The sequence below is a fragment of the Chlorocebus sabaeus genome, chromosome 26, assembly GCF_047675955.1.
Source record: "Chlorocebus sabaeus isolate Y175 chromosome 26, mChlSab1.0.hap1, whole genome shotgun sequence".
NCBI classification, from domain to species: Eukaryota; Metazoa; Chordata; class Mammalia; order Primates; family Cercopithecidae; genus Chlorocebus; species Chlorocebus sabaeus.
Window position 1 is genome coordinate 25589113 of NC_132929.1, and position 16624 is coordinate 25605736.

The window sequence follows — 16624 nt, forward strand, 5'->3', positions numbered from 1 at the left end:
ATCCTGTATCCTGACAATCTCAAACAACACCTTTGGTGCTTTATCCTAACAGTAAGGGAAAAGAAATAGAGGAGACTGGTAGTTGCTAAGTGTCTCACACAGCCATGGTAACTAGAAACATATGTAGATTGCTTTGGGGGAAATGCTCAAAAACTCCCATTCCGCTTGTGCTTCCAGTGGTCATTTTATGGGCCTCTACACTGCAAGTAAAGCATTTTTATGGTCATTTCTGCTCCTTTGGGCATTGCCATTGAGTATGTCTCCTCTGTGGTGTTTTGGCTTAAGGTACACATATAGGTTTATAACCAGGCATAGGTTAAACCGTAACATACTGTAATTAGGTAAATAGAAAAGTCAATGCATACTGCAATGAGATGGTTTACCCCAGACAGATCTCGAGAAAAATCCAAATTTATTTAGTAGGCAATTGGTAGCACTTTGGATATTGGAATCACATTTTGTAAGCCCTGCCTTTCAAGACCACCATGGATCCCCTACTGATCTGAAAATCTAGTTACTGTCTTGTAATGATCTTTTGTCCTCTTAATTCACACAAACCCTTTTTTGCCTTTAACTTGCAACCCCACTGGGCATTACCACTGCCTTCCTCTGTTCTGCACAAGAGTGAATGAACAATAAGATGACATTACAAAAGGAAACAGATGATTTAAGTTATTTAATTAGTGCATGAAACACAAATTCAATCCTAAATGAGCCTTTGATTAAGGTCTTTTCCTATCATTAAACAATTCAAAATCAGTAATTAAATAAACATTTAGGGCCTCAGAATCTAGAAGTCAAAATGAATAAAGTGAATGAAGCAAAGAGCAAGTTAAATTTATATTACCTGAAAAAAAAATTATTTTGCAGAGAAATGTAAAAAGACTAAATTAGGCTTCCTATAGTTTAGTATCAAAGGAGAATATATGAAAACCCAGGGCCTTGGTGTTTGAGTAATGGCAAAAAGTCAGATACTTATGATTCCAGTGTTGTTTTCATTAAAAAAATTTAAAAGACCATGCTGGCCTCCTGGAAAAGATTAAAAGAAAATCAAGAATTCTCTATTGGAAAGACAAAAACAATAGCTATGTTTGTAACCAATATTACTAAACCATCATTTTTTAAATTTAAAGTAAAGCAGAGGATTTTTTATTTTATTTGTTTATTTGCTTTTTAAAGATTCAGGGAATGTTTTGTATTAAATATAGGGTCTGACAAAGAACATGAATACTCAATAACATCTTAAAGGAAAGAAACCAATGAGAAAATGCGAGTTTTGACCAGATGGCCTTAAATGGAACCACAGACAAATATTAGAGACACACGTGAATCTCAGGTTTAAAACGAGTAATGCTCATATTAATTCACATTCCCTTACTTTTTGGCATTTAACAGAAAAGTGCCAAAAATCACCCTTCCTTCTTTCAGAAAGCTTTTGTAAAGAAATTATGCTGGTCTCAGAATACACAAAGTTGGTGTCTGAGGGCACACAAGGGACTCATCATGATTTACGACCTGAATAAAAAGACCCTTAGAGCAGAAAGTGTGCACCAGAGACTATTTTCCTCTCACAATCTAAACACAGCCCTAAACTTTCCCTGGGAGTAATCATAAGATATTCCACTGGTACCAAACACATCAGAACCCAAGGAAAAGGAGCTCTCTGGCTCCTCTTTCCAGAACTAGTCCAGTCTTCCAAGAGGAGCAACATGAAGCTGCAGGGGAGTTACAGCAGGTTCCCCAGATGCCCACACTCTGTGGCTACTGCTCAGTTGCTGTGTGTTCCTCCACCTATAGTGAGACTGACTGGACTTCCAACAGGGCAGAACGCGGGGGTCCTTGTGCCAATTTCCAGACAATCATTGGCACAGCTTCCTGTGGAACCACTCTCCAGATGCTTTCTATTTCTGTAGTCAAATCATTTAGCTGCTATTTTTCTAAACAGGACCTAACCATAGGAGATGGCAAAAGGGCCATTGTGCTAACCTTAAGACGGAGGCACTTACACTGAGGTGGTCTGACGTCAAAGAGAGAAGGACTTCATTGGAAGGATGAAGTTTTTCAAACAGAATAGTATCTGCTCCCTTGGAGTAAAGCTTTATCTGTCCTTCCGGGTTTCGAACTGAAAAGAAAAAAGTTTGGAAAAGCAGATTATAATCAATGACATACATCAAAATTAGACTCTCCCAGACCTCCAGCCTGGCAGTTTGGAAATGGGCATAATGTTTTAGCCAGTAGTAAGACACTCAGTGCCTTTGCTTAGGTCATTACCTAAGTCACTTGGCTTTATTCTCATTTATTAACTTAGAAATGCTCCATCTACTGGAATCTTTGATTTCCCAAATTCAGAAACAAGTGTTTTTATTCTGAAGTATATGACCTTCCTGTTTCCCTTGCTTACTATTTCTGAAGGGTTGATACATCTAAATTAAGTCTTCATCTCCATATTGAGCAGAATTGAGAGCTTTATTTGCCCGTCTCCTAGTGTGAAATTCAAGACCTACTGTTCAAATCAATATCAGTGTTATGCCAAATCATCTCCATATGCAATTCTAGTCATTCAAAGTCATGGTTTATACATTTTTTCTTGGCCCTTGCTGACATATTTCTTCATCCCTTTTACTCTGGAAAAGTCTATTAATTATTGGTGGTTCATTGTTGGGTCACAAATTCTCGCTGAAAACACACTTCACAGAGGGGCTTTTAAAAATAAAGTCTATACCTCATTCCCACTGGAAGTCTATATCAGTAGTACTGTGTTTTTAACCTGCCCCACAGGCTTGAGATTGACAGCCCTTCCTAGGCTACCCTCAACTCCATTCCCCCCCACAACTCCCAGCATATTGCTGTTAGACAAACCTTTCTTTCAAACCACAGAACACTTGGCCTAACTTTGTAGGTTTAGTTGTACAGCTTGACACATAGTAGCCAGTTAATAATTATTCATTGAATGAATGAATGGCATGGCTGTGTATCTCTTCCCAGGACTGCCTACAACTTAAGACAACTGCCTTTGTCACAACTTCATGATCTGAATACTCTTACCCTCGTAGGCTTCATCGGTTGAGTCAACGATCATTACACGCTTTCTACTCAATTATCCCTTTTCTCTGTGAAAAGGATGCCTCAAAAAAGGTTAACATAAATGCTTACGATTAATTACTATTAATGTAATGCCATAGAAAATGGCATACAAAATTTAGAGCTTAGTTTAAAAAAACATAAAAACCAAAATACAATGTTATCCTCCCCTCTATCCCTAGTCAACACTTATCTATTCTAGTTTCCTCCCGGCTTGCATAGATCTAATAATGTACCCAAGAAACTTTTTTAGGACTGGGCCTTGTCTAGGTCTTGTCTTCTGTTTTAAGAGCCTTTGTTAGTTTGCCTAAGTGCCAGGATTCATTTGGGTTTTCTTGTACTCTAGCTCTAATCCCCTACATTGGGGAAAAAGAGAGAGAAAAACATATGCAATTTATCTAATTGTTAAACCAGGGGGGAAAAACTTAATCCTGGGAAAGACTTTCTCTTGATTTTCTTGTACAATAATCCAATTTAATAATTTCCCTTATATTTTCTCCCTTCCATCACCAGAGGTATAAAGGCAAAGGATGAATAATCCACATTTGCCTGTATTTTGTATTCTAGACTAGGACATTAGTTCTCTAACTTATGGTCTCAGGACCTTATTTATAATTCTTCAATGCTGAGTGAGGATTCTAAAAAGTTTTTTAGTGAGTTTTATCTATCAATATCCATATCAGAAATTAAAAATGAGAAATTTTATTATATCAAGTTTTATAACACTAGTTACTATAATTATTATTATAAATCTAACATATAAACATAAATAACATTTATACAAAAAAACTATATTTTCCAAAAAAAATTAGTTTGGAGATTGGCATTATTTTACATGATTACAGATCTTTGTAACACCTAGTTTAATAAAAGAGGGTTGGATACCCATATCTGTTTCTGCATTCATTCTGTTGTGACATCACATGTCATGTGGCTTCTGCAAAACTCCATGGTATACTCATGAGAAAAAGAATGAAAAAGACAAATAATAGTCATATTATAATGAAAATACTTTTGTCCTTGTGCATCCTCCAAAAAACTCACAAAGTTCCCTAAGGTTCCCTGGACCACACATTTAGAGTCACTGGTCTGGAAGAATCACAGACTGATTGTGATTTGTGTAAATCCCTTACCATTGCCATATCTCAGTTTCTACATGTAAAAAGGAGATGTTTAAACAATCTAACTTCAAAGGTCCTTTACAGCTGTACAATTTTCTGATTCAATAAATGCTTTCCATCCCTGATACTTTCTCTTAACCTAGTATTTGTCCCTTTAAATTTGATTTTGTGTAAATCCAATTTTGTAGAATCCTGCTTAAGTTTACTCATTAAACATTTGCTTTAGCAGCAAGTTTTATATCTCTTTCCTTCCAAGTCTTCTGGTCATTTCTGTTCAAAGTTAATTAAATCTAAGTCATTTCAGAAGTTAGTACTTCTTAAATAAACTAAAAAGGACATAGTTTTAAATGGTCAAAATAACATATGGCCAGAACTTGGACAAAGATTACAGTTTTTAGGTTATAAAACCTTCTCCTGATGCTTTCCATTTAAACATTAGTGTTCTTCAGAGATTTACTCAGGGTCTTTTTTCATCTTCCCATCCTTCATACTGTCCCTGGGCAACTGCATTCATTTCTATGGCTTCAGGTTCCATCACCAGGCTGTTTTCAAATGTCTACATCCTGTCCAATCCATCTCTAGCACTCCATTCTGACCTGCACATCCGACCACCAATTGAACATCTTTTGGATATGCCCAGTCACACCAAACTCACACTAGACATATTACCCTCCTCCAATAATTAGCTACTCCTCTTATATCCCCAGTCTTAGTAATCAGCTTCACCATCCACTCAGTCTCCAAAACCAGAAATCTGGGCATCACTCGCAATTCTCCCTCCACCAACCACACATCTAAGGGAAGCCATGGATTTCTCTCTGCCACTTCTCTCTTGCCTAGAAAATCACCTTAACCTAACTGGTTTTACCCATTCCAGGACTGCTTCCTTCCAGACTCTTCCGTATATTCCAGCTACAGTTATCTTCACGCTGCTGCTTAGAATGCTGCAATAGCTTCCCTCTCCCTTCTATGAAGTTTGGACTCCTTGATAAGGCATATAGAGCTTATTAAGAGCTGGGCTATCCAGTCTGTTTCACCATGTTCTCTTGGATGCAGCCACATAGAACTACCTTTCAATTTTTCACATTCTCCCCTAGCCTGAAGGCCCTGGAACATAGGGGGCACTTAAACCAATATTTACTTAATTAAGATGAACCAACATTGTGCACAATTTATCAAAAGCAGAAGCTATGCCTTTGTGATGTAAAGGAAAGAAAAATGTCACAAATGGCTTCCAGTTAATCGCAACAGCAGCACTGTGAAGGGTGGTAAATAATTCTATTTTGCCATATCACAGCTGTTCATACATCTACACAGAGAAATGCCTGTCACATGACAGTGTGATGTGTACTTTGATAATCTCGAAAAAGTTTAGAGTTGAGCAACTTTTATCTGTAAGATCTTGTAAGAGCCTTCCAAGAAGCTTCTTGTAATTTATTCTTCTTTAATGGTTATCTGTCACTTGTTCGTGTTAATAACTATCTCTGAATTTTATCTCTGTATTTCTATTTACAGAATTAGTAGAATTGATCCTTCCAAAACTATTTGTATTTTTTATTTTTATATTTTTGATTTATATTTTCATTTATATTTTTTACCAATACAGCAGATTCTGGTCTCTCTGGAAAAAAATCCTTTATAGAAATCAATTTTTATGTAGATACTTCTGACTTAAATCAGGGCTCTTTCTTCAGAATGATAGTACTACTGGTATTGAAATTATACATTGATGATTTAGTGAATAATGGCTCCCACCCACAAAACAAGGAAGCAGAAGAAGGAGGAGGAGAAAGGGGAGGATCAGCAGTAACAGCAGCAATGCCTCAGCCTTCGCATCAGGGTGTTGTTCCTGCAGACCAAGCCATGTGATGATCATGAGACTAGGATTGTTTTTGGCCTTGTTATCATGCCAAGACTTTTCTGCCCTTGCAGAGTTCCTTTAAAATTCCTCCCGATTAAAAACCAAACAGAATAAAAATAAATCCAGCAAACCTTCATGCATTCTGTGGAAGAGCACTACCTTTCCTCATATGGGATCCATTAAGGCAAACATCCGATGTTTGCGGTTAGGCTGCGATTTCTCCACAGCCTGTAATGGTGACCAATGCTGAGGAAAAGCCAAACATCTCCCTGTGTAGCAATTTTAGGTTTTTGTCAACACCCTCAGAGCAAAAAGAAACCAATTCTGGGACAAACCAACATCGATAACACCTCCCCTGAGGCTACAAATAGAAGATAGCTCCTGCTGAGACAACATTAAGCCATCACCTAGAACGGCATGTGTGCTCATCAGCGGCACTGGTCATCACCAACAGGCACTGGACTTCCCTGTTGTCAAAAAAATAAAAATAAACATTCTCAGATGTTGTTTGGTTTTTACCTGCTGAGAGCCATCTTTCAAGACTAGTTTCTAGTATAGACCAAAAATCCTACTGTCATGTATATATACTTTTTACATAGTAAGAAATTGATTAAATACAATGAGTAGGATATTCATAAGTTACAAAGTATTGGGTTGAGTAGTATTTCACAAACATTTAAAGAAAACCTATCATGTGCCAAGCTCTGTACTTGGCCTTGGGCAGTTTAGGAAGACTAAGGTATAGCACTTGCCTCAGGTAGCACACAGTTTAATGACTGGAATAGTTGTGAGTGTCATGGAACTAATATGACACTGGTATTATAAACAAGGCATTCTGGGGAACACAGAAGAACGTGGTTATTTGGAGAAGAGAAAAAGAATTGAAAAATGGGTAACATTTGAATTGGACATTACCAGATGAGTAGTAGAGAACATTTCCAAGAAGAGAAGTGGGGGAAAGGAATATTCAAGATCGGGGAACAGCATGTCCAAAGGGTATAACAGCAACAACACATCCAGGGATGGTGAAGTCTAGTTGAGCTCAAAGTTTTGGAAAATAGAAGAAAAGTAGGTTGATACCAGATTGCAAATAATTTTGCACATCATACTAATGACTTTTCTTTTAAGGTTTGGGAAGCCACCTATGCTTTTTAAGTAGGGGGTAGTAAAATCAGGTCTATGTTTAATACCCTGGTGACAGCATAGAGGATTATTTTTAAAGCAAATAATTTTGAAGATATTACAATAATACAAGCAAGCAGTGGCAAGAACCTTAACTAAGGCAGGGCACTGGGAATTAGGAAAAAAGGACAAAAAGCTTTTATTATTAAAAAGGGGTTTATGAGGCTATTTTAATAAATATTATTCTGATGCCTCTGAGGAGAGACTTAGAAACAGGTGACAACAGAGTATTCTAGAGATGTTAAGGCCTGAGAGTGGAAGAGAAGGAGATGGGTTAGAGAAATGTCTCAAACATCTCTGGGGAAAATAATGGATAGTATTTGAGGATCTATTAGTCTAGAGAAGTGGTCCCCAAAGTGTGGTTCCCTGACTAGTGGCATTAGTATCTCCTACAAGCTTGTTAGAAATGCAAATTGGTGGGCCCTCCTCAGACCAGCTGAATCAGAAACTAGAGGCTGGGGCCCAGCAGTCTGTGTTGTAACAAGCCCTCCTGGTGATGCTGACAGCAGCTAAAGTTTGAGAACCATTAGCCTAGGGGCACAAAAGCTATGGAAAAAAGTGAATGAGCTATAACAGGGCTTAAAAGACCAGACTTTGGAAAACCTGGGTTCACATATTTGATCTGCCTCTTACCAACTGTGCAACAAGTTGTGTTACAGCTGTATGGCAATCTTTGGCAATCTTGAAAATCTTTGTGTTTAGTCTCCTCTTGTCTTAAATGGGACACGCATGTTACAGGCAGTTGCAACAATTCAGTAAAATAATTGATGATAAAGTTCATGGACAGGCATACAATGAGAGGTAACCATGAATTTTAATACAGATTATAGAAAGAACTATAGTTGTGAAAAAGAGAGCTCCATATTTGACATAAAACTTTAGGTAACTATAGTACAATCCAGTGATAAGACATAACAGAAGACTGAAAATGTATGTTTGGACTCTAGCAAGAGATTGAAGCTAAAAAGCTGTGTAAGAAGATCACAGAATATAAGCAATAGCTACCACCATGTATGTGGTCAAGATCATCCAAGAAGAACACAGGAACTAAAAAGAGAAAAGGACATCAATACTGAAGAATGGGATGAAGGAGAGTAGTCAGCAAAGGAGCTTGAGAAAGAAAACAATGGGACAAGAAGAGAATCGGGAGCCAGAAAGTTTACAGAGACCAAAACAGGAGTGTCAAGAAAACAGGGCCAACAGTCTCAAATACTACTGTTTTAAAAAATAGATAGATGAACAGATTAATAAGGAAAATCCATTGGACTTGGAAGTTACAAGGTGAATGGAAACCTCTGAGAAAGCATTTCTTCTTGAGTAGTGGAAGGAGAAACTTAACCCTAATGGGATGAAAAGAGTAAGAAAGGCAAGAAGCAAAAACTGACCTGAGAAATTAATCTGTGATGGAAAGCAGAAAAATATGGTGGCAAAGTCAGTGGACACCAGAATATGAGCAAGATCTTTAAGGAAATAGGAGGATAACACAGTTGTGGACTGAAGGAAGGACCCAGTAATTGAAAAACTGAAGGTGCAAGCAAGGAGGGATAAGGAATGGGACTGAAAAAACTTTCAGCTTTGAAAAGGAAGAAGAGCAACTGTTTTCTGATGCAGGAGAGTAAATTATTAAAGATCTAGCTTGGGGATGAATGGGGAGGATGGGGAGAAGAGTTAATGGTGTGCATTCCTGAGGGCCTTTATTTTCTTAGAGAAATAGGAGATGAATTTAGCTTTCAAGAGTAAAGAAGATGGTAGCAGTGTTGAGAACTTGAGGAAATAGCCGAGGTTTACAATATCTATTGTGAAAATGGAAAAAGGCACTAAATATGAATGAGAGAGACATTGACACAGCACTAAGAATCAGCATTGAGTCAGGAAAGCACAGATTTGTTGTGGTGCTAAATACAATATTAGGTGTCCTCTCCAGCAATGGAGGTGGACAGAGAAAATGAATGATAATGAGGAGGCTGTTGATGATGTTCACAACAACTATCATGTGCCAAGCAATTTAGAAACTCATCCTGAGCCAGTATTGTGTAGTGGACAAGTGAGTGGGCTATGCAGTCAGACTTCCTAGGTCTGAATCTCAGCTATTCTACTTCAATCTATGTGAACCTGGGCAAGTTACTCAACCTTTCTGTGTCTTAGTTTCATTATCTGTTAATGGGTATAAATACAATGTGTCTTAGTTTCATTATCTGTTAATGGGTATAAATACAAGTTCCTACCTTATTAGGATTGCTGGGACAAATAAATAAATTAATTCACGGAGAGCACTTTTGTGGTTTATTTTTTAAAATATTTTATATTTTTATTGATATATTGTACAAACTCATATAGGGCATTTAGAACAGTACTGGGCACATAATGAGCACTTGTTAAATGTTAGTTATATGTCACTGCAGTATTGAGGCTAGGTTGAGGAACACAAGAGTTTATACATAAAGTTTCAAAACTATCACAAACCTCAGCATGTAGCCAAAAGTGAAATAATCCTCAAAAAGCATAACCAAAACAGTATGAAAAGATCAAAAATAGTCTCAGCTACCAACCATACCTATGACAGACATCCTTTTTCTGGTGTTGTTGAAATCCAAAAAGGCAAGTAATTGATAAGTAACCAGTGTTCCCAGTTCTTCTATTGTTATGGTCTCTGGGGTCCGGGATTTAAAAATGAACCCAAAATTTCTAGCAGCAGTCACTAGAGCCCCTTCATCAGGTGACTGAACTTGGTAAATCAGCTCTCCTAAAAGGTAAAGAAACAAATATGTCAATACTGACAATAATAGCTAACATTCATAGAGTTCCAATGCCAACTCCAACTCATTATTTAACAACCAACTCAAGCACCAGGTCTAAAAATATTTCCTGTCCTCAGACCTTTTCTGCTTACCAGCAGCTCAATCAGGTATCTGTCTTCTGGGACACCAAAGGACTCTGTGCATATCACTGCTGTAGCCCTTGTCATCTTATAGGAAAACATCCATTTCCGAGTCTGCCTCTTCACTGTGCTCAGTTTCTTGTATTTTCTGTGACTAGAGATGTGCCATGAATGTTTCATAAACTGAAACATTTTAATATATATTAACTCATAATCCTCTCGGCAGCCTTTGAGGTAGAGATTATTAAAATTATTCTTTCCATTTTGTACTAGTGGAATCTATGACTGAAAGAGGTTACATGAGTTTGATGTGATCACACAGCTAAAGACTGATGGAGAGATACTCCAAATTCTACTTCAGTCTGCCACTAATGACCATTTTATGAGAATTCATACAAGAAATCCCTTGAAATGTAAGAAATCAAGGGTGCTAATACTTGTTACCTGATATTATGTATAGTTGGAGTGGGCATAAGAGGGGAGAGGAGATAAAAAGAATAAAATAAGTTATATGTATATATACATATATAGAGTTTATAAAACAGCATATACAAAGTAAGCCCTTATATAGAATTATAATATATTTATATGTAAAAATTAATTTGAAATTTAATTAGTTTAATGTTTAAAAACTATTAATTAGGCAGAGATAGACCCATATTTCCTGATTTATAATCATGTCCAAGATCAACTGTTAATTAAACAAGTTGCATATTAATGGCTATACTATGATTTCTTTTTGTTAAAAAGAAACAAATCACCTAAATATATGGATATATTCTTGAATATATGTATATATTTATGAGCCAGAGGAAAGGGTAAAATGATACACACCAGATGTTACCACTGGTTGCCTCTGTAGAGGTGAGACTGGAGTTCAGGGAAGCTACCATTAGCTTCACATTTATAAATTTTTGTATTGTATTGTTTCACTTGATACAACAGGCATGAATGAATTTTTGAAACTCACAAAAGAAAAAAAACTTAAAGCAATTACTTGATCTACCCATGAAATAACATAGTATGTTCTACTTCTGGTAACATGGTGAACTGGGTGTCAGGACCAACCTCATCTGCTACAAACAACTATAAAAGCACTTTAATATTCTTAAATACATTCATGAACTTGCAAGAAAGTAAGAACTGTTCAGTTCAGAGACTGAAAAAAAAAAATACTTATGGGATTAAAGAAGCACATTATCCAGCATTTGCCTTGAGAGCATTTTTCTGAACCAGGAGAATTTGATCATTGGTTTTCAATGTCTCTGGGCTTTAATTTAAAAAGGCATAGCCCAGTACCTGTCTAAGGTGAGAGTCCAATGAAAGATGGCCTCTCAAAATTGGGTACCCTAAAGACTGCTCTCAATATAAGGGTAAACTGGATACCCATGCCCCCTTGAAGAGGGCTTGGAATAAAACTTGCCTAACTAGAACCTTCCTTATAATTGGAAGGGAAAAAAATATCTGCCGAGAATTTATGATCAAACACTGACTCTCATTTAAATTTGTATTCTGAATTCACAATATCTAGGTGGCCTAAACGAAATCAAGTTGAAACTTTAGTTTAAAATGTTCCTACATTAGAACATTGAAGCAAATGTAAATCCTTTCTGGAGGAACCGACTGGACTCAAAAACTTTATATTAATTAAGTTCAAAGTAAAATGGTCAGCTCACAGTGAAAAGTATAAAACAACAACAAGGAAAGCCTAAGAACCAACAGAAACAACACAGAATAAGATCTGAAAAAAAAATTAGATATTGGAAGTATCAGAAACAGGACATGCAATATATTTAACAGATTTTAGGAAACAAAATTGAGATATAAAATTAAACAGATTTGAGAAAGAACCAAAGACCTTGTAGGAAGAATTAGTGGGCTGAGGAAAACATGTAAATGGAATAGATTAGGTTCAACTAGGGCAAGAAGCCAGTTCACTATACCATTATCTACCTGTCTCACAGCTTCAAAATGTTAAGTGGCCCAGCTGGTTTTGTTGTATCCTATGAACCCTGAGTTCCAAACAACCATCTCACAAGTGTGAGGACTTTCTCATAATGGAGACTAAATAAGACTATTCTAATATCAAGGTCAATTTATCTCTGTTACTGGAAAAATTCATTCTAAGCATATGCCTGAAGGTCATCTGCATCTATTATAAATGCATACTAATAATGAGAGATGTGTGACTCAGTTTTATTTCGCTATTTGTCCTGGCTACCCAGAAGCTCACGGTCAAATGTGGTGCTCAATTGTAAGAACAATGTCATCCCTTGACTAGCATATTTGGGTCCTCACTTTTCCATTGTCCTTATTTCTTTCCTTTTTCATTTAAATCTCTCCACATTTTTTGAAAACATATGAGATATAAACTATGTCCTATCTTTAACTTGAAAATCCTTCAAATTTAACATCAATTTCTGTGTTAAAAAACAAAAACAAAAAACAAAGCTCACTGCTGAAATGCTTAATTTGTAAATCCTTCAAATTTAATTTCAGTTTCAATTTTAAAAAACAAAAACAAGGCTCACCATTCAGACATATTTTTCACTTACCTGCACTATTCTCTTCTGACATTACAGTGTGGCAGAGAGCAAGTACCCTAAGGAATTCATGAACTTTGGGATCACCCATTTTAATGGATTCCATCAGATTGTGGTCAAAGAACTGAAATTCTCTATCCACTTGAGATTTGACTAAGAAATCCACAGGCTCCTTTTCCTGTAGAAGAACAACAACAAAAATAACCATAAACCTCATTCCAACAATTATTTTTTAAAATTCAAAAATAGTTCCCCCAAGTACTTTTAGTGTATGATTTTGCAGCCTCAAATGTCTGGCACTAAAATGGCTGTTTCATCATTACTGTTAAATATAATCTTCTCATTTCAGAACCATGTACCAAAGAAGTGAACTTTCCGAAAGTATCTGGGAAAGAAAATCACAAAAGTATACGGGATGGCTGGACAGATCCTCAAATGCTCAATACAACTTCAAAATACAAAAAAGTACAGAAAATGCAAAGCTTTTTCAAAACCTACTTGATGGGAAAACCTGATCTGACTTGAACCCATTTGTGCAGCAATATCTGACCTGGAATGGTATGTATTTAATGATGGCTTCTTAAAGCCTACCTAATACTTGTGAATTAATATTTTCTAATATAAAAACATGAATGTGTTTGATTACAGGGTACTTTCTCAGATGTCACTGGAGATATTACATAATAAAGTGGCAGACACCATATTGTCTTTCTGTAACCAGAAAATTCTGAATTTCTACATACATCTGGCTCCAAAGTTTTGGATAAGGGACTGTGAGCCCATATCTATTTCAGGAGCAAGCCTACAGAAAGTTCCACTCTGAATACTTATATATAAGAGCTTTATCAGCTGCAGAGTCTACCTTTCCTCCCCCGGGATTATTGCTAAAGTTTTTATTCTTAAAGGCTCCATTAACTTTTGCAATTGATTCTAAAGTTATAGGAACAGATAGGATTGTAACTATTTTTTTAAAGAGAAACAATGCTGTGAGCAATTGAAATTATCTATTCTGTGTCACAAAGCTTGTTAATACCTACAGTAAAATTGGAGCCACATGTAGGTCCTTTGTTCCTTGAAATCAAATTTATTCTAAAACTAATAATACTACTGAATAAAATAAGAAATATTTATTATTATCTTTATAACAGGCCTGACACTATGCTAAGAGTTTTATATGGAATATTACATAGAATCTTCCTAACAACGATGTGTAGTGGATACTATTGTCATCCCCATTTTATAGATAAGAACCTGAGCATTGCCAAGGCCAACCATATACATCCATGAGCCAGGACTCAAACTTAGCCAAAAATCCATGCTTCAAATACTTTGCCATAACAACACCTAATATAATTCTGGATTATTTCCCTGCCCCCTTACTAATACAATAATGGCTGTCATGTATCAAGTGTTTACATTATACTAGTTTCTTTTTTATTTAAGTACTTTTTTTTTTTTTTTTTTTTTGAGACGGAGTCTCGCTCTGTCGCCCAGGCTGGAGTGCAGTGGCCAGATCTCAGCTCACTGCAAGCTCCGCCTCTCGGGTTTACGCCATTCTCCTGCCTCAGCCTCCCGAGTAGCTGGGACTACAGGCGCCCACCACCACGCCCGGCTAGTTTTTTGTATTTTTTTTTTTTAAGTAGAGATGGGGTTTCATCGTGTTAGCCAGGATGGTCTCGATCTCCTGACCTCGTGATCCGCCCCTCTCTGCCTCCCAAAGTGCTGGGATTACAGGCTTGAGCCACGGCGCCCGGCCTTATTTAAGTACTTTTAATGTTTACTTTATTATTATTATTATCATACTTTAGGTTCTAGGGTACATGTGCACAACGTGCAGGTTTATTACATAAGTATACATGTGCCATGTTGGTGTGCTGCACCTGTTGACTTGTCATTTACATTAGGTATATCTCCTAATGCTATCCTTCCCCACTCCCCACACCCAATGACAGGCCCCAGTGTGTGATGTTCCCCACCCTGTGTCCAAGTGTTCCCATTGTTCAGTTCCCACCTATGAGTGAGAACATGCAGTGTTTGGTTTTCTGTCCTTGTGATAGTTTGCTCAGAATGATGGTTTCTAGCTTCATCTATGTTCCTACAAAGGACATGAACTCATCCTTTTTATAGTATTCCATGGTGTATATGTGCCACATTTTCTTAATCCATTCTATCATTGAGGGACATTTGGGTTGGTTCCTAGTCTTTGCTATTGTGAATAGTGCCACAATAAACATACGTATGCATGTGTCTTTATAGCAGCATGATTTATAATCCTTTGGGTGTATTCCCAGTAATAGGATGGCTGAGTCAACTGGTATTTCTAGTTCTAGATCCTTGAGGAATCACCACACTGTCTTCCACAATGATTGAACTAGTTTACAGTCCCACCAACAGTGTAAAAGTATTCCTGTTTCTCCACATCCTCTCCAGCACTTGTTATTTCCTGACTTTTTAATGATCGCCATTCTAACTGGTGTGAGATGGTATCTCATTGTGGTTTTTGATTTGCATTTCTCTGACGGCCAGTGATGATGAGCATTTTCTCACGTGTCTGTTGGCTGCATAAATGTCTTCTTTTGAGAAGTGTCTGCTCATATCCTTTGCTCACTTTTTGATGGGGTTGTTTGATTATTTCTTGTACATTTGTTTAGGTTCTTTGTAGATTCTGAATATTAGCCCTTTGTCAGATGGGTAGATTGTAAAAATTTTCTCTCATTCTGTAGGTTGCCTGTTCACTCTAATGGTAGTTTCTTTTCCTATGCAGAAGCTTTTTAGTTTAATTAGATCCCACTTGTCAACTTTGGCTTTTGTTGCCATTGCTTTTGGTGTTTTAGTCATGAAGTCCTTGCCCATGTCTATGGTCTGAATTGTATTGCCTAGGATTTCTTCTATGGTTTTTATGGTTTTAGGTCTAACATTTAAGTCTTTAATCCATCTTGAATTAATTTTTGTATAAGGTGTAAGGAAGGGATCCAGTTTCAGCTTTCTACATGTGGCTAGCCAGTTTTCCCAGCACAATTTATTAAACAGGGAATCCTTTCCCCATTTCTTGTTTTTGTCAGGTTTGTCAAAGATCAGATGATTGTAGATGTGTGGTATTTTTTCTGAGGGCTCTATTCTGTTCAATTGATCTATATCTCTGTTTTGGTAGCAGTACCATGCTGTTTTGGTTACTGTAGCCTTGTAGTATAGTTTGAAGTCAGGTAGCATGATGCCTCCAGCTTTGTTCTTTTGCCTTAGGATTGTCTTGGCAGTGCAGACTCTTTTTTGGTTCCATATGAACTTTAAAGTAGTTTTTTTCCAATTCTGTGAAGAAAGTCATTGGTAGCTTGAGTAGGGGATGACACTGAATCTATAAATTACCTTAGGCAGTATGGCCATTTTCACAATATTGATTCTTCCTATGCATGAACATGGAATGTTCTTCCATTTATTTGTGCCCTCTTTTATTTTGTTGAGCAGTGGTTTGTAGTCCTCCTTGAGGAGGTCCTTCATATCCCTTGTAAGTTGGATTCCTAGGTATTTTATTCTCTTTGAAGCAATTGTGAATGGGAGTTCACTCATGATTTTGCTCTCTGTTTGACTATTATTCTTGTATAGGAATGCTTGTGATTTTTGCACATTGATTTTGCACCCTGAGACTTTGCTGAAGTTGCTTATCAGCATAAGGAGATTTTGGGCTGAGACGATGGGGTTTTCTAAATATACAAACATGTCACCTGCAAACAGAGACAATTTGACTTCCTCTTTTCCTAATTATTTCTTTCTCTTGCCTGATTGCCTTTGCCAGAACTTCTAACACTATGTTTAATAGGAGTGATGAGAGAGGGTATCCCTGTCTTGTGCCAGTTTTCAAAGGGAATGCTTCCAGTTTTTGCCCATTCAGTATGATATTGCCTGTGGGTCTGTCATAAATAGCTCTTATTATTTTGAGATACGTCTCCTCAATACCTAGTTT

The 16624-nt window shown here is 36.9% G+C and overlaps 1 protein-coding gene across 3 annotated transcripts in view; it reads right to left on the bottom strand.

Moving 5' to 3' along the window:
* Window positions 1-16624, bottom strand: part of ATP8B4 (ATPase phospholipid transporting 8B4 (putative)) — a 257660-nt gene that overhangs the window by 61172 nt on the left and 179864 nt on the right. For all 3 annotated transcript variants that reach the window (XM_038009971.2, XM_073012166.1, XM_073012167.1), the window contains 3 exons: window positions 12679-12844; window positions 9800-9988; window positions 2007-2122 (listed from right to left, as the gene is read on the bottom strand). In XM_038009971.2, coding sequence (XP_037865899.2) covers window positions 2007-2122; window positions 9800-9988; window positions 12679-12844 — 471 coding nt within the window. The remainder of the gene's footprint in view (window positions 1-2006; window positions 2123-9799; window positions 9989-12678; window positions 12845-16624) is intronic.